Here is a 21,996-nt window from a genome sequence, read left to right on the forward strand (position 1 = left end):
ATTACTAACATCTAAACAAGAAAGAGTAACTAAGCAATATCAACGTCTAGAGATAAGCACGACTAAACTGAAGGCATAATGAGCGTGATAATTTATCCCTATTAAGGCAAAGAGCACTTAATCGTACCCGTCTGATAGCAATGGAACGTTGAGGAAGAACGCTCAGGCAGGGCACGGTGGAACGAAATTCAGCGATGAAACGGCGGTTTCTTTAATACTCTCGAAAGCTGACTTGATCTCCGGTATCTTCGATGGATGCACAGCGATCGCTCGTGCGTACTTCTAAAAAACGAATCGCCTCAGTACCTCATAAAATTGTGAATAACAAGCAAACGAATAAATAGAAAAATAAATGGATTAATTCAGATAAAAATTACACAAACCTCGAACAAATTCGCTACTCTCGGGCCACCTAAGCGAATCATATCGTCCGCAGACGCAGTCCATACACGTTTGCAGAGTTGTCTGTAAAAAGCACCTATCAATCACGAAGAAAGTGAAAACAGCTTGAAACAGCTCACGTCCTATAATCCGGTGGGCTGCCTCTTATGTGTCCTATAATAGACAACTTTCCAGCTCCGCTGACCTAAAATCTTTCAAAAATTCAGAGAAAAGAAATTACAAATAGGTATGGACAAGCATCGGGAGCGCAGGTGTCCAGACAAAAAAAAAATTGGGCACATCGTCGTGATCTGTCTACAGTAGAGAGCAATGATAGTACATTCCAAATGTTGTAAATCACTTGAAAACCACCTATCGTCTAACCGATGGGCAACGAAAACGAATTAAATTAATCTCATCAATCGTTAGAGTACTTAGGGTAGACCTCTAGATGGTCCAGCAAAAGCTTCCATCAACTTCAGAAAATCAAGAAGAAAGATAATTCATGTTAAGTGATTCCTATGTTTCGAAAGTTCCTCATTCAACCTCTATTAAAAGTCACCCACCGTCTCTTCGCGTTGCATTAGCTCACATATCAGCGACCGTTTCGCTGCTTCAAACTCAGACTCCACTACCAAACCACTGTTGAGCAGATCGTTCTAGAATTCAATCGATATTTAGCGCGACAAAAACGTAACCGAGCAAAAAAAGCTGCTCTTACCACAATTTTTTTCGTCTGCTCATAGGCTTGTACTGGTTGTGCACACCTATACAACGATAACGTAATTGTTCGGCGCTCCGATCGGACGTAGATATTCGCACCGTATGCTAGACCGCACCCTCGTATGCCGCGCCATAGTGGACCGAAAAGTAATAAGCAGTAAAAATCATACCAGCGGTAAAACCGCAATCAGCTCACAGATCAGCGGCCGTTATGACTTCAAACTCGGATTCCATATCACCTTCACATTGGCTCAAATATTGTGTAAGCAACATGGTAGGAACCAGCTCTTCATCCATCCAATCACAGTCCATCTGGCACGTTTGGTAGATGAATGACGATTCCGACCCACCCACACCTAGTACACTTTGTCTTCCAACAAAGTTGGGATCTACAGACTCGCCTGATTTACCCTGAAATATTTTTATACTCAATTTAGGAACGCTTTTTCCATGAAATCAGGACTAGCTCGGTGGCAGATTTGGTACCTCTGCCTGAGAAAAGAAGATGAAAAAAAAGCAGATTTTTTTTACTAAAGCTTCACCAACTTTGGGTTTTCGGCCAATAAAATGCGAATAAACTTGTTTGAACTTTCAGAAAACCAACCAAAAATTTGCCTGCATGTCCGAAACTCTTTTCCACGAAACTCCATAGACGAGGGTCAAATAACTTGCTATCAATAAGGTCCACATTACACACAAAGTGCCCGTTGATGCCTCGAGAAAACAAAGCGGATCGGACCTGGAAACTAATTTCATGAATTCGAACCAGGCGAGAACTTTTTGATCGTCTTATGGAACATAAGAAATGCGAACACTTTCATGTTTCTCTTTTTACACAACAGAATTTACACATATCGTCTGTAAACAGCAGCTAATATTGAAGAAAAGATAACTTTCGTTCCCCGCTGTCTGACTGTGCTCCGATCCAGGCGCTGTTCTTTATATAAAAGCGATATAGGGCATCGAAACATAGATAAAGGCACTAGTTTCTCTGAACTCAAGAAAAATCAGAAAGGGCGATGAATCAGGAAACATTCGACAAACTGGCAGCACTTAATATTTGTATCGCCAACTCTTCCACGTTCTCAGATTACATCCACGATCTCTTTGCAAATACGATGAAGAGAATGATGCGTGTTCCCCGTAGATCATAACAAATTTTAAAAACTAAGAAATTGAAAACTTCGCACCTCTTCCAACTTTGCGACCACCTCTGCTGGATGAGAATCACACCGCCTGGCAATTTTCTCGTGAAATTTTTCCAAAACAAGTTCATCATACATATAAGCATTAGTATCTGGAATTAAATGTGTTAAATTTAGTACAAATAAGAGCATTTCCTCAACAAGAGAAAACTACCTACTTTGCTGATTGATCATTGTGATGAGAGCAGTGCTGGCAACGCTACATCCATCCCTTTTCTTTTCTCGAGCATCGCTGGCAAGCTTCTTTGCACACTGTTTCACACGTTGAGCATCGAATACGATGCCAGTTGTGAAAATTTCCGCCCACTTCGCTAGATTGGGAAAACCCGTCTCTGCGTCAACCTATAACTGCTTCCTTACGATATCACCAAATTTAGAGTGATCGTAATCGAAACGTGTCCTACCACTATTCGCAGATCAACCAATTTATCGAAGAAGTTTGAAATCCCAACTTGAATAGAGTGGTCAACCAGATCCTGAAGTCAAAATAAGAACGAAGTCTACGGAGGAAAACAACGTCGTCGCAGTATTCAAAATCTTATACTTTCAATTTTTTAATTTTACAAATAGTAACCAACTCCACCTTCGTGTACAGTTTCGCTACGTCTTCGGCACTCTTCAGTTCGCCATTGATCATTGCAGGAGATTCAAACAACAGGTCATTGTAGAGACAAAGCCAAGCCCGCTGTTCCACAGTCAAAGCACTCGAATCCAGGAGAAGAAATAACTCGACGAACTTGGTTGGACAGTTGTGGACCGTTGTGGGGAAGGGAAACTGCTCCAGGAATTTCGCTACTGACTGTGATGCAGGTGATCCGCCAACGTTGCATTTCGCATCAACAGGGAATCTGTCAAAAGCCTCCAGTTTCTTCACGATCAACTGTTGGAGCAGTTCGGCATCGGGTTTGCGAGATGTATTTTCTTCCATTGCGCAGCATATTTTCTCTCCACAGCTCTTAATGCCTTCCTTGCCGAGTTTCTGTCGCTGCTGTTCCAGCCGTGCCTTTTCCTCTTTGGCAACTTGTTCAACCATTTTTTCGCTTGGTATTCCGATAACTGCTACATGTGGTTTAGTGAAGTACTTCTTGACGAGACCAGACCAAAAAGACGCGGGCTCAGAACGGAGTCGTCGAATAAGTTCCAGCTGAATAGAAAAAATAAGACCGGAGAAATATAGCCCCAAAAAATGGAAGTTAAAATCTAGTTTTCACCTCATTCACTCGAGTCTTCAGTTGTTCTTCGTTTTTGTCGTATAACTGATGACCAATCATGTGACCGAACAACTCCGTATCAGGATGCTTCTCCATCTAAATGACGCTTCTTTAGCGGCAACCGCTGGACCAGTGCCTTTAGCTACTACGTTCCACGTAATATTAAACGCACTTCAGTAAAATCAGACTTCTACAGAAAAAAAGGAAACTATTTTTGAAGGAAAATCTGATGCATCTCCTTCGCCTCCCCGGGGAAAGGACAGAAACCAAACCAAACCACTGGACAGAATTTGCTCTCACTCAGGACAACTGGAAGTGCTACAGGCGCCTGTTCAAGCACAATCAAAGACACATGTGAAACTAGCCCCAAGCACTGAACTAACTCCAGCAGAGATTCACAAGAGCAAATGAAGTGGAGTTCGAATAATAATTTCAAAAAGGAATCAGCACGCAGTTTGGCAGTAGAAGCGTAACCCAGCTCAATTAGGTTTCTTTTTTTATTGAAAAGTGAAAAGAGAACTATGGAACAAACATCAGATAGGAGAAATTTCCTTCAAAACTTAAACAAAAGTCAGCAGCTCCGAAGAAATAAAATCTTAGTCTACCTCCTGTAGCTCATTCTTGACAGTCTGACCAATGAGAAAACCCATTCGCTCCATATCCCAGGCCTTGTCCTCCACATGTTCTTTAACTATTTTATCCATAAACCTGAATATAGCAAGCAAAAAGTAGACAAATTAACACCATACAGTTTATTTTTCATAGCAAGTAAAATCGAGCGGTTTTCTAAGCTTCAAAAATAGGTTAATTGAGAAATAAACCAGATCTAGACATATGCTTTGTTCAAGGACTGTCTAAATGAATGAACTAGGATTGCAACACAACTAGAAAATACCATCACAGTCATGGCTGCGAAAATTTTAGTTCTACAACTACTTTTAAACACAATAACTTACTTCTTTTTAACATCATCGAGTCTTTCCGTAGGCACTCCGCTGAACGTCAATTGAATAACACATGTTGTCTATAGAAATTTATGAAGACAAACAGAGAAATGTAGCACAATCAATGAATCTGCACCTGTTCAGAGACTTGAAATCCAACTTGACTTGCTAACGGCTTGTCGGTGAGCACAAATTCCCTCTGTAGTGGTGACACAGGAGTGTTGGACATATAGTCGAACAATACGTCAAGTGCCACTTTTTCCTTAAAATTAGTTGGCTCATAGCCAAACCTGGAAATATTTCTGATAGCTAGAAAACTTAAACATTGTCTTCTCAAGAAAACTTCGATTAGTAGATACGAGGGCATAGTTAACAAGTATGACTACTATATTTTCCTCTAACCGCTTAATAAAGATCATCGGCTTTGATGTGAGATTTTTCGTGAAATGAAGGTCATACAACACAAAACCTGACTAATAGATTAATCTCAGGCTTTAGATGAATGAACTGTGGGTCGTGAAACGTGAAACCACGTAATAAAAGCAAATAACAGAAGTAGTACGCACCAAGAAATTTCCACGATTCCCCTTGACTCATCATCATTTGGGCAAGTCACATGGTGTTCACTAGACTCCACTGGTGGCTTCAATTGCAATGACGTAAATGGCCGTTGAAAAGAAGTCGGCACATGTGGCAGGTGTTCCTCAAAGTCCATGCATGAATAAAGGAGGAATAGGCAATGTTTCAACAAATAGGTAGGATTTGATGCTACGAACATAATGGCAGGGCAGTAAAGTTAATGGAAATAATTAAAGATACTATGAGAAGGATTTGAAAAGAAAGAAGAAGGTAAAATTTACGAAAAAAAAAGTAGCAATTTTACGTATATTTAACTACGAAATAAAAAAAAAACTCCACCTCCTCAGTAGCGCCAACAATTTTGAGTAATCTTTCATGATCTAAACGTCCAGAAACAATAACCATCATATTTGATAGATGATAGAACTTTTTATGGAAATCGCGGACCTGTAATAGGTACCAATGTTGATGCTGACCTCAAAAACATAAAGGAACGCCAATACAAGGGATCTTACCCGATCCGCTGTACACGTCTCCCGAAGGTTTTTTAATCGTCCACCAGTATCCACGCGGTAAGAGTTATTCTTTGGGTATAATACTTCTTTCATTCTTCTAAAAGAGAGTTTGGATAACTGAAATATGTATGGAAGTTTGAAATTATACCTTTCCATAATGCTCGCCATTTCCGATTCATGATCTTGCATCTCACTATAAACTACTCCAGCATCCTCACCTTTCCCGTTAATATGATGAACTTCAGTGGCAAATTGAGCATCCTTTAAAAGACACACCAGAATGTTAGGTATGCGAAAAAAATAACAAAAAAGTGCATTCCTAAAGATAGACGAGAAAATTTCCCACTGTGATTGGCTTCTACATTTTGATGCCGGTAACGCAATTCACATTGTTAGAACCCAAAAGGATCCGCACTCACCGACAGCATAGGCGATAGCAGATGATTAAGATACACGGGTAGCACTTTGAAGAACCCTTCGCTTCCCACCTGTAATAACAACTTTCAAGTTTCCTTGCGTTTCGCTGCCCCAGCACCGTTGTACTTACAGTATTCAAAGTATAAGCTGTATGGTCCTGAGATGTCCAAGCATTCGTTCCACTAGCCAAACATCGGTTTGCGATAATGTCAAGAACACCCTTAAATGGGTACTTTTTGCTGCCCATAAACACCAAATGTTCCAAAGTATGTGGGAGACCATCATCGCAATCAGTCTCCGTCACTAAACTACACAGTTTTGTAGTGCAAATTAGAACATATCTATCTTTCTCTAAACACTAGTCACTTGTTGAAGAATTCAATCCACAAAATGTTATCTGAACGGACAAATACTCACCAAAAGAGATACATCCTTTAACCATGGGCCCTGGCACGTCTCCAACAGCAACCACTAGACGGCTTCTTGTCGAACGGTACAAGGAGATACGAATCGTACCATTCATTAACACTTCCGACTTTGTCCATAGTCTTGATAACATCTAAAGAAAGAAATAGGACAACAAAAAGGTTGTACAAACTGTTAAAGTTGGCTCGACAGAGAGCAAGAAACGAAGAAATTAATCCATTTTAGTGAGAAAAAAAACCGCAGGATGTTACCCTAGTAATTAATCACATCATTGGTCAGCTCGTACATAACTAAATGCCTAGGATACATCACAGTCCCGAGTACGAAAATGGATCTACAGAAGACCGCCAACGCAATTTTATTTTTAGCCAAACGAACGCAAGCATGCTGGCTGCTGCGGCAATTTTACATTCATAGCATATCTTATTTCAAATCGCTACTACGAACAGAAAAGTGCAAGCCGTTTCCGGAAACAGCCGCACATAAAACACACGTTTATGCGAAAAAGAGCTGTATCGCTGAACGTCACGTCTATCACTATCAATGATAGCGAAACGCATTTCCACGCACCGGCACCTACATTTGCCCACACAACAGGTTATAAGAAACGAAAAATTGTACCAGATAAATAGTGAGAAGCCGGAAAAAAAATCACGAAAAGAACACCGCGCATCTGAATAAAATTCGAAGTTTTTCTCCTGTTTATAAATACAATGGGAGCAAACAGCTAACTGGATTTAACTGCAAGAAAAATGAACAAATTTTTACTTTATGGAATATAAACATGCAACTAATGCAAATAGTATTATCACATCGGCATAACTTGTTTTAAAATTAATTCAAAAGCGTGAGAAAAAATCAGCGAAAAAAGTGATATCTCTAATGGGAGGTAACTAGTTGGGAGAAAAAAAACCACTGCAACAGCACCAAAAGGAAGCTGAACTGATCAATATTATTGCAGAACAGAGGCGAACAAAGCAGTAGGCCAAACATAACAAATAATGGAAGAAGCTCTGAGCAAAAGACAAAAATAAAACGGCAATTATAACAATTAAAAGCAGAAACGTTCAATGAATAGAACGAAATCGTGAGAAGTTATAAGTTACACGGCAATACTATTACACTATTGAACATTTAAGACTAAAGTGATTTGATCAGTTGCGCCACTTTAACATGGGCGTCTTTATTTCCATGCGATTTCATTAAAATGTGTTGTAGCGTGTCATGATCGCGTCGATCGAATGCCATTTTCGCAGCTCCGACGAAATTCCTACAGTTATATCTTCGTTTCATAACGTCATCGATTGGCACGTCATTCGGTGTTGTTGATGTTCGTGCACAAAGAACTCACCCCATAGCCAAATAGGCAGCAACCAGCTCCTGATAGCCGTGGACTTTTGCAAAATACTTCTTACATTCGTCTTGACGATTGTACTTCATACACGCTTTGAGAAAAGGCTGCAAAACTAATATTACGTGGTCGCATTAAAAAAGCGGAATTTTTTTATGCACCGGAACTATTTAGTGAGATCATGTAGACTTTCACCGCCCCTATCTTATTCGCTATTTTATTTCATCGTCTTTCTTTTATTTGCAGTAATTTGAAAGAGCTAGTTAAATGTGCAGCAGGAACCCACTCAAGAATGACCGTTAAAACCCACGCTTCATTTGAGTGACATACAAAGCAAGTGCAAACAGTTAATTAGTTAAGAACAACCACCATAACCAAGATAATCGAAAAGTCCTAATACTCACCACGTAACCAACTGGTGACTTCTTCTGCGCCATGTCAAAGAGTTGCTCCATCTTACCTTTCTTCGCTAGCCCCTCGATTGTCCACAACCAGACTCTGAACATATAAGCTGAATATTCTTGTATATGATCACAAATTTTATTGTTTTTCTATTATCTACATACACTTCAATTCATTATGGCACCTACTGTTTATCAGTCAGTTTAGCCTGATGCTTTAATTGAGCGACCTTCTGAGAGTCTGCTGCATGTTCGATAACAGTGTCGCGAATAGTCATACGATCCTCTCCTCTCTCCAATTGTCCCGGCACAAATGCAGCCTGAGAACTACTTATAAACCGCTTCAATTCATAACTGCTACCCTCCATAAAGCTACCATATCGCTCAGTAGTTCTTCTATCCCTTTGTCCCCCAGGTTTTTGGCAGCTTCCTTGGCTCTTCTTAAGCAATTTAAGCGTTCGTTTGGCTGAAAATGCATGCTCAAATGTTCAATGCAACCCTATACTTGCGTGAGTGTATCGGATCTACATACGTTCATCTCACTCTCCGCAGCATCCAGATGGAACATAATTTGTCGCTCAAAGTCACTTGCTTGTTCCAGCAACGCAAGCATCATCTTACCAGAACCCCGGTCACTCTCCTCTCGTACCAGATCCTGGTATAAGCACTGTGCCTAAAGCTCACAAGTTTAACTCTGCAAGAAGGTTCGAAAGACTTCATACCAACTAACCAGTGGAATCTTGCGAATGGCAAGCTCATAATCCGCTCGCTTCTGTTCCTTCATGAGATGTCGGACAACCTGATGCATAAGCTGCGGTCGCTGTGCAGCAGCTGCTCTGGCCAGTGCTTCTTGAACGTCTCCTAGTTGGAGTAGAACGTTGACCTGCGGATAAGAGAAAGTTGAGTAATTTGTAACTTAAGTGCAAATATTCTATATTCATGGAATATCGCCGTTACTTGGGTGGTAGAAAGAAATAATTCCACAAACTGTCAATTCGATGATGCTCCGAACTATTTAAAAGCAATAATAACTCTTTTTGAATCTGGTAAAATTTTTGGAGGAGCAAGAACCTACCTGTTTAGAGTCATCCTTCTCGCGCTTAATCAGCAAACGAGCCAGCTTCGGAAGCTTTGCTTCAATCGCGCGCTTCGCAGCATCTAAACAAGTATTTTAATATTACTGTATATGAAACGGACAGAGCCAGCAATGACTATTAGCAATAGTGTATTGGCCTACCGGTACTACGACCAGTTCAAAACTGCACAATGCTAAAAAAAATAAAAAGAATAAAACCTTTGAATATAGTTTAATACATCGACCATACGATACCGTATCAGTTTTCGACACGAATATGACATCTTTTTTTTTAGCATTTCCCCTACTGAATATTTAACGCAATTGCATTATCCAGAAAAGGAAGAAAACCGAATGATCCGTTTTTCTTTTTAAATCTGAACATTACATAACAGGATTTTTTCAGTACTAATTATTGATAATTGATTAATAATTACGGATGATTAATAATTCAGATTATTTCAGTGATGCACCTTACATACACACGTCATAACTTCACTCTCACTTGTCCAGTTGTCCTCGTGTCCCTCTGTTAAAGGGAAATAGGAATGACAAATTGCGAAAGATAGTTTTACTCCAGGGAAATTCCCGGTGGAAAATAGAAGTCAGATAAATATTTGTAATCAGATTCACCTGCTAATGAGACATGCGGATAACCCAGCAATTTCCTAGCAATTTTCTCATCTAATGCTTCCATGTTCAATTCCGATTTGTTTGGCAACGACGCCGCTTCCGTAATAGTTCGTCGAACCTTAAAAAATCGCATCAATTTTCCACATTTTCATCTGCTCAGTTACACATGCGATCTAAATGAATACCATGAAACACACCCATTCAAGTAAGACACGATCAATACCCTCTTGTTCGTCTCTGCGAAGCCATTTACATATTTCTACCGCTGTACCATAGGCACCTATATCGATTAGGCGATTGATGAGACAAGACTCACCCAATTCATGTAGCCTAAATACTCTGTCTTATCTCTGGGAACATTTTCAAATTCACGGATAACACAAACTAAAGAAATAAGGCTGTAAAAAGGAACATACTGAGAACATGTTATGGGCATTCCAATACGCTTACGACGTACTTCATTCAATACTCGCAGTTCACGAAGCACACGAACGAAACGAGCTGAGTCGAACCCAGTAGAAAAGGCTACACCAAAATGCGCTGCCTAAATAAAATCGCGGCTGTTATGCACCCGTTGAAGTGCCGAGTACAGTAAAACCACCTTTAGCAGCGCTTTTTGCATATCTGGGGACCAAGCGGAGGTGGCTGTGGATATACATTGATCGATGGCCAACGAAAGGTCACGAATCTAATAATTTATTTAAAAAATAACGTTTTCTGACTCAAATACATGCTGGTACAAATTAATCAAAGTAAAAAAAAATTACTGAAACTGGGACCCTGCAAAGAACAAAGGTACTACCTGCATAGTATACTCATATGATTGATGGCTTTTGTCGGTGTTGAGCCATTGGGCTGCTTCATATAGCAAAGCCCCGTCCGATGCCGATGCTACACCTAACACCGCTCTTTCATCCCCTAGGCAACATTTTTAGAAACTAAAACAAACACTATGGTCATAATAGATCCACTTACCTGACACTGGACTGACAAATTCCATCCCAGTATCCGAATAGAGCTTAACACCATCGGACTCTACTCCAATCTGGACAAATTCCGTGCGTAGGCTAGAATTAAATATCGATGCAATTATGAACTGAAAACAACATGCATCCCATGCAGCTAACCAAGACCCAACAAGTTTAATTTAAAGTTCGCTGGTTAGCGTTTCCAGTCAACAAAGTGAACACTGAGTTGGCGAAAATCTACAGTGATGAAATTGTTCATAGAGTTCCTACACAAAACTTTGCATTTTAAGAATACGCTTAACTCTTGAAAGGGGTCAAATGTCAAAATGCAGAAGGAAACTCGTGTATCAAATGTTGATGGAAACAGATAAAATTGAAAACAGTTCTATAAACTTAATGTAAATTGAGTATATAGAAAGAAATAGAAGGAATGCAACTGTGATCATCTTTCGACCATTGCCCTAGGGTCTAACTCACTCATAGTGTGCAGTCTCGTCGTAAACATTGAAAAATTGAACAGATAATGGAGTTCTCTGAAGAAACAGCGCTTCCAGACCAACCCAACCGAACCGATATATTGACTGCTCTCCAGGAACTTGGATCCGGGAGATTTGTTTTGACAAGTCGGCTGCCACAATCTAACAGCAGTTTAATTCTGAAGAAAGGTTACTTGATTAGAATAGTTATATACCTGAATCAAACTAGAAGAGTGATACAGAGCGATCATTGAATGATCCCAACTGACGACTATTCGCGCGTATTGCCCTTCTGATTCGGAAAATGGCGTGTCCTAAAGAGGAATTTTGTGCTACAGGGCAAGCAGTCCAGAACGCTTTCTTGGTGGCCTACCAGAGGGCATAGTTGTTCTCCTTGACATCCCGTATAAAATGTTGTACCCAAAGCAACGACTACTTGTGTCAGTTGTGATCGTGGTTGCAAAACTGTCCAAGCACTGGGATGTTCCCTAATTGCTGCAACAATAGAAAATAAGCGCCCTTTTGGCGCTTGAAACAAAAGAGAAAAACGGGAGAAGTTTGTTTCCAGCTTGCCTAATCTACAGGTATAATGCCGCTTGATAATTTCGCTTTTAAGTGTAGTTATTAATCGTAGATATTGTAATCTAATGTATTCATTTCTTTGCTAGAAGCCATAACAAAGACGACACCTCCATCTGTCGAGCATTAGTCATGCATGAACTGACATATTGCGTATCGACATCTACCCAGCATTCCTAATAGTATTTTGAATTGGACATCCACGATTAGTGGAAAATTAGGCAATAAAAAGTGTAGCAAAATTAAAAAGAATCGAGCAGATGTAAAGTGGATACGAACATAGAATCTCAGTATTTGGAAAGCTTACAGCTGTGCATACTCCAAACAACTGGTTCGCTGACTGAATTTACGACAAATATACGCATCTGATCGTCAATGATAGCTATACCGGAATCATGAGTGGTGGGAAATACTCGTACCTCTCGTACTTCTCGAATTCCCTGAAACGAGTTTCAATATCAAATGCAAGTATCCAGGTACAAGTAGAACTACCACCAATAGCCTCTTATGGTCAAGCACATTACTCACATTGCCAAAATGAAACTCAGAGACCCGCTCGCCGAGCGAGGAATATAGAGAAGCGTTTCCACGGCGATCCATGACGACCAAACGATGTCCTGGAAAAGGAACAGAAAATCTTAAATGAGACAATATAATACGATATATAACAGTTAAAATAATGAATAAACGTCTACCTCTCAAAGAAAGGAATATGGTACCGAATGATACAGTACCGTCAAGAAAAATAGCAAAACAGAAACCTATCCGGGCTGAACGTAATAAAGAGGAAAAGACAGAGAAGTCCATCAAACTATCAGAAATACCCTTTGTCCACTCCAGTGCACATACATCTGGCACTTCTAGCTTCCGTTTCAGATACTCTCCTCCACTCATCCGTATGTCGATGAACCATGATGTTGCAGAATTTGAGAAGGCCAAGGCTTAAATGAAACAAGTTAAATGAGGCACAGTAAAGTTACCAACGCTAAAATCTGACCCAGCGGCCCGGAATATGTGGAGGCAGCGAAATGAATGGCATTTTTTATCCTCAGAGAAGGCAGATCTGTATAGTTCTTCACAAATCTTGAAAAGATGTTATATAAACGTAAGGAGAAAGACCAACCAAAAGCAGGAACTGGACTTACTTGAGTTTTACGTCACCGATAACTATCCAACTGGATAATGTATCGTCGATGGTGCCTCGGCGACTAGCCATCACCGGATCATGAGGGATTCTAAGAGTTCTAAAGATACCATACAACTCTGGAAGGTTATGAAAACAGAATAGAAGATGACGTTTCACACTAAGGAAGCAGCTAGAGCTGGATACTTATTAAAGTAATGCTTCTTTCTCTAGAATTTTCGCACAAAACAGAAAATTGTAAGTAGGAACACTGAAGGTCACTAGAGAAATTTTGAAGGGGCAAAATGAATATGAAGAAAGAAGCCCAAACAAATTCAGTCTTGACGTCAAAAAGTATTCTGGATGAGTGAAAGAGAGATAACTCACGGAGAAACACCGCTCTGAGCAAGAAAAAGAGAGAAAAGTTGCACTTTTTATGACAATCACAATCCGCAGTACGAAAAAAAAAACCTTAGACATACCAGAAAAAACGCTGGTGTTTAAATAACAGAGAAATTCTCAAATATTTTAGTACACAGAGTTCGGATTGAAAGCGGACAACATTTATAAAGAAAACGGTAAAATTGAGATCAAAGACACTGGATCTTCTAAGCTGTTAAAAAACGAGTTTTTTTTTTTAAGAAAAAGCAAAGAAAAATAAGGGAAACACAAAGTTGAAAACAATTGCTCATCGACGACACTGATCTACCAGTCATCATCACTGTCGTGTGCTGGATCGTTAGACCTAATGATCTTCTTCTTAGGTTGTTCCACTTTTGGTTTCTCGACCTTAATCACACCAGATCGAGCCAAACGCTTCTCTAGGACCTAAAAACGGTGTGAAAGTAAAAAGGGGTAATGTCAAGTCGGTACTCAACTCTTACCTCTGTCTTGAAATCATCAACACCACCTAGGTCATCAAAACCACGTATGTAATCTATCGTCTGTTGATCCTTTATGATTGCAATTGTAGGTATAACACGAATATTGAGACGAGTTACGAGGAAATGTACCTTAACATTTGGAATTAACCCAAAGTAAGTCTAACTTTTAGAAGAGAAAACATACCTTTTCAGCATTTACATGGATAAAGCGCGTCGCTAAATGCTTGGGAGCCAATATCTTCAGATGTTTGTCCACAATTTTACATCTAAAATAGCAGGTAGATCAAGTAAATCCAGATGGTAAACACAATAATAGAGCGGAACACCTCACATTCTCAGACAAAATGTAGTGGAGATCATTCAACAAACCTCATATTACCATCGAGGTAAAACAAGCATATAACATTTTTGCTCTTTTTGGTAGCCTCAAAGAATTCTTTCTCATCAGCCACTTCCTCATATTTTCCATGGCCATTTGAAAGCATCTCCTAGAAGGAGTAGGGTAGAAATTGGCAACAAAAACAATGAAGAAAAGTTAGGACCCACCGTCTTTGCTTTTTGCAACTTCTTCATTTCTTCCATGCGCCGTCTTCTGATTATCTCCAGCTCATCTTCGTCCATGTTGTCGAGTCTAAGAAGTAGCTAGTGAATTGAATTGGTTCTATGTTTTCGAGAACTTCACAAATTTTGAAATAATATTAACCTATTCATTTCATTATCGATGTGATCCTCCATGATTTGTGCAGCTTTCATGAGCTGCGCACCAAGTTGATCTCCAATATTTGTCTCAGCCATAGTTGATAAGATGACGAAGATGAACCTAACAAGAAAGAAACAAAAACTAACTCCCTAGCCCATGGTGCAAAGAAAAATATTTGATGAGATAAATTTATGCCGAATTCCCACCAGGAAATCTAAATATGAAATCGAACGCTGCTACATAAAACTACGTTACGTATTCCCACCTCCTTGAATAGTGCTACTAACCTGACTCTAAACTTGGAAGAATAACCAAAGCGGGAATGGGTACACCTACAAAATGAAAGGAAAACAACACATGTTACGGTAGACCTGGCTTGACGCAATGGCGAGTGGTCGCAGTATTACGTGTGGTGAAGAAAAATGTCACAATCTTTTCAGAGATCTTGAGGTATTCCTCCTTCTCTGTTTATTTGTTGGTGTATTGTTTCCTTCAAACGTGCATTTCCATCATTTTGCCCTGTCGGTGGATGTGATGTTAATTTGTTTCTTCAGAGGTTAATTTTAGGGTAGAAATGCGGATAGAGACGTGTTATTTCTGTTCGTCACCGATTTATCCGGGTCATGGTATTCAATTCGTTAGAAACGACTGCACCGTAAGCCTTTGTTCTGATTTTTTGTAACATTCTCTTTGTGAAATATTGCTACATCTATTAAGTTCCGCTTTTGAGGTGTTCAAATTTTGTCGATCAAAATGCAACAAGCTTTTCAAAAAGAAGAAGAACCCGAGGAAACTGAGATTCACTAAAGCTTCTCGTCGAGCTCGTGGAAAGGTTGTTTCCCTTTCTTCCTTCCTTCATCTCCCGAGTCAGCATACATAGTACTGACATACATTTAGTAGCAATTTTCTTGTATCTAGAAGTTCTTGTATTTTAGGAGCTTGTGAATGACGTCACTCAGATGTTGGAGCAGCGGCGGGATGAGCCGGTGAAATACGAAAGAGAGTTGTTCAAGAACACCGTAGAAGCAGCCAAAACAATTTCAACTATCAAACATAAAAGGTTAGGAATTTGGCGTTAATTCACCCCTTTTCTTTCGCATTCTTGTGAAAGCTGGATGAACCGCATTAGGCGTGGTATGAATATACGGTGGGGTTCAGCATGGGTAGTTTCTATAACATTGATTTTCTTATATCATTGGACATTACTTTTTGCGAGTAATCAGTCTGTTTCTAATTAGATTTTGAAGTGTTGGATGAAAAAGAACTGTGTTTAATCGTTTCCAAACGGCTTGAATTCTCTTCGCCATTTGAAAAACAATGTTCAGATCCTTTTCTTGAACATAAGCAGCTTTTTCAGCTCTGTTTCTTTGAAGACATCCTTTTTTTGTTTCCAGATATGCGAACTTAATCCGCAAGTCTTTACAACCTGGCAAGATTGTAAAGAAGGCTGGTATGATCAAGAAGGCTGAGACCAAGCTTCATCTCATTCGTGCCCCAGTCGCCACCAAAGAACCCGTCACACAGAAGCAAAAGCAGAAAGAACAAGCTATGGAACTCAACTAATCATTACTTTCTTGTTGTCCTACCCCAGATGCGCTGTAAGAGTGTAAATTTTGTTATTATGCGAATTTTCCGCGCAAGCACTGCTCTTTCAATGTGCGTGCCGAATTTTCGCAATGAATCTATGTTGAGAAATCGTTTAGGAATCTGAGTGCTTTCAATTGACAACATCACTCTTGCACTCTGACCTGCACACACACATGGTAGGGTCAAAACGACACGAAGCTCGGTATAGTTGCGTTCGAAGCGGCGCGGTGGAGCTAGCGGTTGGAATCGGGGTGGGACCATCTCGAACGACAGCGGAGAATGGTGCTAGCAAGTGTTCTTCCTGACCCTCACCTCTGCGCTCCATCACACCGCTTCGAACGCATCCGCTTACACAACTGCACCGTGTTTCATGCCGTCATGACCCTACTATACTGAACTGAGTTTTTACTCGTATCCTCTTGTTACTTGTTTGGATAGGTTGCATCCTTGAAATTGTTGAGGTTATCGTCGCCAGTACACATATGTTGATTCCTTCGAGAGTATAATTCCTACTGTTGCATAGTCATGTTTGAAAAAAAGAAGTTCATTTGGTTGGTAATGAGAGTTCGTTTCAGTGTGCTGAACTTACCTTTCTGCGTGACTCTTTCGTTCTAGATTGGGGTCGTTCTAAGCTTTTCCAGCTATAATGTTATTCGTTCATTCAGCAGAGCAGTTATAGTTTTCGGACGTCAGGAAATGTCCACAGCTTCGGATGAGCCGTTAATAACGGACAATTTGGAATCGTTGAAAGAGGGTGAAGTCTTCGTCGACAGTGAAACAGGCAAGAAATATCGTGTGAAGAAAACGATCCTACCACATTATGCCTCATCCGGACCTCACGGGCTCGGTATGTTACATAGCAATTTGTGCATACAACAAGAAATCAGGTCCCCGTATTTGGACCATGTTGTGTTGCGAAGTCTTCTTTTTTCCTTTATGATCGTCACTGTTATTATTACGCCCGATGTTGGGTAATTTACTGCTTGAAAAGATGAAATTGGAGATTTGTGTGACATATAATTTTTAGGTGATCCTGAGGATAGGACCCTAAGACGAATCGAGGCTGATGTCATTATTCCAAATAGAATGAATGCTCGTATTGAGAAGGTTGAGTGCCATGATGCCTATATGGGTATGTATAATACGTTAGACTCCATTCTACCTACAGCTATTATTGATTGATACATTACCACATGTTCAGCTGTTCTCAGATCTCGTTAGCTGTATGCGAGAAAAAGGTGCCGTAAAAGGCCTGAAATTATGCAAACCTGAGTTGTCCGTGTTCAATCACTGCAAGTTTTTGAAGTGAGTTTTTACATTTTCTGACCGTAGCAGTTAGTAGTTTACCTTGCGCAACTTCAGAGAGTGATAATTATTATTCTTCGTTATTTTCTTCCTAGAGGACCTGATTGTAGTTCACTCATCTCTCCTCTTCCGCCATGAAGGCTTTGTTTCTGTAGTTGTCAAGGAAACCAGTATTGATGAAGTCTAAACTTCAGATTCAACGATACCGAATTCCGAGAAAAAATAACGGAAGAATATCTTCAAGAACGATCAGAAGCGCGTCGAACTGGTCTAAGCACACGGCAACGGAAAATTGAAGAGTATCGTCAATGGAAAAAAGAACACGAAAGTAGCTGAACTGCTCCGTTGTAATTGCTCTACTTTACGGATTAGTTTTTCCGTTGTGTTATAATTTTTATTAGGATCTATTACAGATGTTTGAAACATTCTTGAGTGAATACTTATAAAGATATTTTTTTTTGTACGTAATTGTAAAAATTATGCCACACGTGCTTCTTGTTAGTAGTTCACAATGCATACCGTTTAGGACGCAACTGCATAATGCTTGTTCGTACTGTAATTGTCGCTGCATAAGTATTAAGATTTTCTCTTGGAGCAGAAATTCACGATAAGCGTCTATTCTCTGTTTGTGTTCGAAAACATACGTGCTGACGGAGCAGAATTCCGACTACAACATACACTAGCTACGCACAATTGCACAAAAAAATTGGGCATAAATTGAATCTCCATGAACTAAGATCTTCGAGGCTTCAAGCAAAATAAGCTATTGAAGAAAGAAAGTTATCAAGGTTCTCATCTGAGTTCCATTAAAATTTCGATGAAAAAAAAACCAGGACTTGGAAAAAAGAGGGATCTAGGAAATAGGTTCTACAGATAGCATTTTGTGCAGCAAGGCTTCTTCGAAGCATGTCCAATGTCATTCTCAAAGTATTCTTCTCACGAAGCTGTTATTAACGACCTTCTAGACCTAAGAATATTAACACACAACACAACAGATGAGCTATTATAAACTGTTTCGTTGAGTTTTTCATCATTTGGGTGCGCTTCTGAGTTTTTTCCGCTGTGCAAAAATTCGGTCCAGCCATACCACGCCGTTATGTACGCAACGTCATTCTGTTGATGTGCACCACGCCCTGGCATTCCGGCGATAAACGGCAGCCCAAGAAATTCTAAAGCACCTGTGGAGTCCTGCTGTTTGACCTGTGAGCGTTCCGTATGATTTTTCACTTTTGCGAAGAAAGAAGGGGTAACGGAGACTTTTTTTTTGAAGAGATTGCCTCTCCTGGCCCTACTCCATGACTATATTATGCTAGAGGTACGAAATAAAGACCCCTTCCCAACCGTACTTGATATGCGTAGATAGTATTCTGCATGAGAGGACATTGTCAACGAATAATAAAAAAAAATTGTCTGTTGTCCCGGAAACCTTGGCACCTAAATGCATTTTCGTGCCACGCATTCATTAAATTGCGCATGAGCTTCTACATTAATTTTCTTGTACTACGTACAGTAGAAGATTGCGTTGTACAAATTTCTTGCTGACTTCTACTACCAGGCTAGAATCAGATTTATTGTCTTTTGTTCACTGAGCTGTCTTTGTGACGCTTCTATACTATGTGCTTGGGATAATACTGCGGATATCTATTTATGCCCATGTGTTTGACGCAGCACATCTACACTTCCTCTGTGTAATATGCACTCATACTTTTTTTACAACATTAATCCACTGTGTATCGCATCTGCTCGTGTATACACTAATACGTCGCTGAAATCTATCTGAAAACTCAGTTCTTCTATTTTATTATTCTGATCCGCGCAGCTAAGTCGATGTGGACTTGGTTGGTTCACTTCCGGAACAGGAAGCAAGGACTGTATGGTTGAGTTTAACCCACGTGAAGTTCGATGCAGTCGCGAAGGCCGCGTGACGGTACTAGTGGCTGAAATCGATGGCGGACCCAGCTCCACTCACCCTTACAGTCCGAATGAAGCTAGCGGATGGTCCCTCTCAGGCCACCCACCGCGCCTCTTCGACTGCGACTGCTTACGCAACTGCACCGAGCTTCAGGTCGTCTTGAGCCGACTATGGGTTCGGAGGTTGCTGAGTTCGAATCGGGTGAAGTCCTATTACGGGACGAAATCTCAACCTGAATCATGTGTTCTTCCTTTCCATTGTCTTTAAGCTCCAATTTCTGCCTGTTATTGTCTCCAAACTTCAGCTTTTCTCCTTATTTGCTACTCTTATATTTTCGTTGATTGTCAAGTTCATTCGGTAAAATGATCGAAAGTATGGACACAACTTGCAGTCCCATCAAAACCACAAGAAACATGATGCAGTTGCGTAAGCAGCTGCGGTCGAAACGGTGCGACGGAGCTAGCGGTTGGGATCGAGTTGGGGCCGTCGCAAATTGCAACGATGAGCGGTTCTAGCATAGGTCCCACCTAGATCCTAACCGCTACGCTCCACCGCACCGCTTCGAGCCCAGCCCATTACGCAACTGCACCGTGCTTCATGTCGTTGTGACTCGACTATAATTAGTTGAGGAACCTGTGATTTCGACCCAGGCGACGCGATTTTTAACAGTTCCTAGGTGACTGCGAGCGTGTCATTGCAAGGCGGTCACCCATTAATCTTTTACTTGTGAGAAGTCTTTATCCTTACCGATTTGTGGAAACCTCATGCAGAAAATTAGTTTCAGAAAGCTCCATACTACTTGTAAGAAGACCGAGGCACTTGTTTTTAATAATTTGCTTGATGAAGTAGTTTCGAGATCAACCAAAAAAAAAAATTCTCTTTTTTCTTTTTTGGGACTTTCTCTCTCAGCCATCAATTTCTCATCTATGGCCATTGACGTTAGTCAGTATCAGTTGGCCTCAAAAATCTGCGTTGATGACTTCGAGGTCTCAATGGTTATGAGGAATCTCACGACAAAGATAAAATTCATATTGGATTTTTTTCTCACCACTCTTTCTTTTTCTATTTTTCCCCTTTAGATTCTTTCTCTCTCCCCCTCTTTCTGACTTCACTGCAGTGGGCTATAAAATGCAGGATCTCGCGAAGCAAATGTGCACTTAGATGTTTTATTGACCTCATGATTCCCGGCAGGTGCCTGAAATACATCAGAGATCAATGGCCAAATATTATTATTATTATGTCATTGAAGCATTCTCACTGCTTTAAAGAACATTTTAGTTTTATCCTGAACTTTTTAATAAGCTATTATGATACGCAGAAGGAAGAAATAGAAAGTGAAACTGGACCATCACAATAGTGATGGATAAGCGATGAATCATTTTAGAGCTATGAGAGCTGCACAAACAAATCTCGTATTTATAGCCCATCTAATAATTCGATAATCAAAGTAAACACATAAAAGTCATTCATCACTTTGTGCACGGGATATTAAGGAGTTTTTTCTTTAAATCATTTTATCATTTCTTCTACATCAGTTTTTTTTCCAGCGGAATCTCAGGTTTTGTTGGTCCCATAATTGCTAATATTCTCGGAAAATACTGTGACTCGTAGGGGATTCGTTTGCTGGAATGTGCTCATTTACTCGTTACTTGTATGTTTTTTTTTTAAATTCTACATTTTTCTTGAAGTGAAATGCGGGCAGTACGAGGTGAGCCCTATTTATTAGGCACTTAACGCTTGCGGAAATTATGAAGTCCAGAAAAATCTATGAAAGATTCACTATGAGTCCGTCAAATTATTCGCTTGATTGGGTTTTGGTCGTCGCAGATACGTTTCTTGGGAAGAAAACTAGTAAAGGGTCGCGACTTAATGAAATATCAGTAAACAAAGTTAGTAATTAGTTAGGAATATGTACAATTGCGGAAATTTCCTTAATTTCCGGAAGTCCGTACGAACCATTAGCGAGATGTAGTGGAGATGTGATAGAGGGCAAACGATTGGCGAGAGAATGGCAGGAGGAGTATGTTCTGGCGAAAGGGCTCTCATTATATATAGTGGCAGGAATGAACATTTTCGGATCCTTCCTCCATCCTCCACTTTTTTTCCGTGTTGTCATGGAACGCTTCGAGGTTGCGTTCCAATTTCTCAGTTAAAAAGATCCTTTATATGTTTTTGGACTAATTTAATGAGTACTCGTCGTCCTTTTGGCCGTATTTACACGCTCACGGAAGCATGTAACGTTTTTATTGGCCACTAAAGCGCATAACCGGCCGAATAAAGAGACCGTTTTTTTCTGGGTGTTTGTCTGGAACGAGGCATATTAGAGGTTAATTCGTCTCCGTCGACGATTACTTCGTTTCAGCAGCATGTCCCACTATTTCCATCCAACTCTATGTAGATATCGACCACGGAGGTGCACTTCACATAATCGGCATTGCACTGCATCGTCAGCTGTCGATTCAGTCTTCCATTAACTAGTTTTCATTTCTTATTTCTTTCCTAGCTTTCATCTTTCATTTCTACCATCCTTTCTATTTTAAGTATAGCCAAAAAGACCAACAATCAATTTTTCCGAGAAAAAAATTCACCTCCTTGACGCGG

The 21,996-nt window shown here is 40.2% G+C and overlaps 4 protein-coding genes across 7 annotated transcripts; 2 read left to right on the top strand and 2 right to left on the bottom strand.

Annotated features, from left to right (window-relative positions):
• Nucleotides 1-162: 162 nt before the first annotated feature.
• RB195_012423 (uncharacterized protein) lies at nt 163-7,187 on the bottom strand (the record flags this gene model as incomplete). 2 transcript variants are annotated; one of them, XM_064194269.1, is made up of 22 exons in its annotated part: nt 163-282; nt 384-465; nt 522-586; nt 948-1,040; nt 1,103-1,148; nt 1,301-1,515; nt 2,295-2,401; nt 2,468-2,651; nt 2,714-2,785; nt 2,893-3,453; nt 3,521-3,616; nt 4,126-4,228; nt 4,477-4,544; nt 4,601-4,754; nt 5,031-5,167; nt 5,383-5,490; nt 5,559-5,655; nt 5,707-5,819; nt 5,978-6,046; nt 6,106-6,278; nt 6,393-6,534; nt 7,170-7,187. In XM_064194269.1, the coding sequence occupies 22 exons, from the start codon at nt 7,185-7,187 to the stop codon at nt 163-165; spliced, it is 2,823 nt and encodes a 940-aa protein (XP_064051852.1). The 2 variants fall into 2 exon arrangements, with proteins under 2 accessions (XP_064051852.1, XP_064051853.1); XM_064194270.1 differs by lacking the exon at nt 7,170-7,187 and adding an exon at nt 1,709-1,843.
• A 354-nt stretch (nt 7,188-7,541) lies between these two features.
• On the bottom strand, nt 7,542-14,950 carry RB195_012424 (uncharacterized protein; the record flags this gene model as incomplete). Of its 2 annotated transcripts, XM_064194272.1 has the most annotated exons (30): nt 7,542-7,671; nt 7,753-7,859; nt 8,157-8,250; nt 8,343-8,473; nt 8,530-8,619; nt 8,686-8,826; nt 8,884-9,036; nt 9,229-9,311; nt 9,862-9,979; nt 10,059-10,191; nt 10,278-10,405; nt 10,463-10,549; nt 10,664-10,779; nt 10,837-10,928; nt 11,307-11,467; nt 11,521-11,619; nt 11,679-11,800; nt 12,192-12,324; nt 12,413-12,501; nt 12,709-12,825; nt 12,882-12,967; nt 13,030-13,128; nt 13,753-13,835; nt 13,892-14,020; nt 14,076-14,157; nt 14,261-14,379; nt 14,438-14,522; nt 14,595-14,711; nt 14,879-14,884; nt 14,928-14,950. In XM_064194272.1, the coding sequence occupies 30 exons, from the start codon at nt 14,948-14,950 to the stop codon at nt 7,542-7,544; spliced, it is 3,153 nt and encodes a 1,050-aa protein (XP_064051854.1). The 2 variants fall into 2 exon arrangements, with proteins under 2 accessions (XP_064051854.1, XP_064051855.1); XM_064194271.1 differs by lacking the exons at nt 14,879-14,884; nt 14,928-14,950 and having other exon boundaries at nt 14,595-14,686.
• A 215-nt stretch (nt 14,951-15,165) lies between these two features.
• RB195_012425 (uncharacterized protein) lies at nt 15,166-16,154 on the top strand (the record flags this gene model as incomplete). The annotated part of the gene is made up of 4 exons (XM_013442143.2): nt 15,166-15,246; nt 15,322-15,423; nt 15,527-15,651; nt 15,986-16,154. 4 exons carry the CDS (start codon nt 15,166-15,168, stop codon nt 16,152-16,154), a joined length of 477 nt encoding a protein of 158 aa, XP_013297597.2.
• Nucleotides 16,155-16,703: 549 nt separating this feature from the next.
• On the top strand, nt 16,704-17,819 carry RB195_012426 (uncharacterized protein; the record flags this gene model as incomplete). Of its 2 annotated transcripts, XM_064194273.1 has the most annotated exons (5): nt 16,704-16,729; nt 16,844-17,025; nt 17,206-17,310; nt 17,390-17,483; nt 17,678-17,819. In XM_064194273.1, 5 exons carry the CDS (start codon nt 16,704-16,706, stop codon nt 17,817-17,819), a joined length of 549 nt encoding a protein of 182 aa, XP_064051856.1. The 2 variants fall into 2 exon arrangements, with proteins under 2 accessions (XP_064051856.1, XP_013297598.1); XM_013442144.2 differs by lacking the exon at nt 16,704-16,729 and having other exon boundaries at nt 16,875-17,025.
• Nucleotides 17,820-21,996: the final 4,177 nt, after the last annotated feature.

This window comes from Necator americanus, chromosome III (assembly GCF_031761385.1).
Source record: "Necator americanus strain Aroian chromosome III, whole genome shotgun sequence".
Lineage (NCBI taxonomy): Eukaryota > Metazoa > Nematoda > Chromadorea > Rhabditida > Ancylostomatidae > Necator > Necator americanus.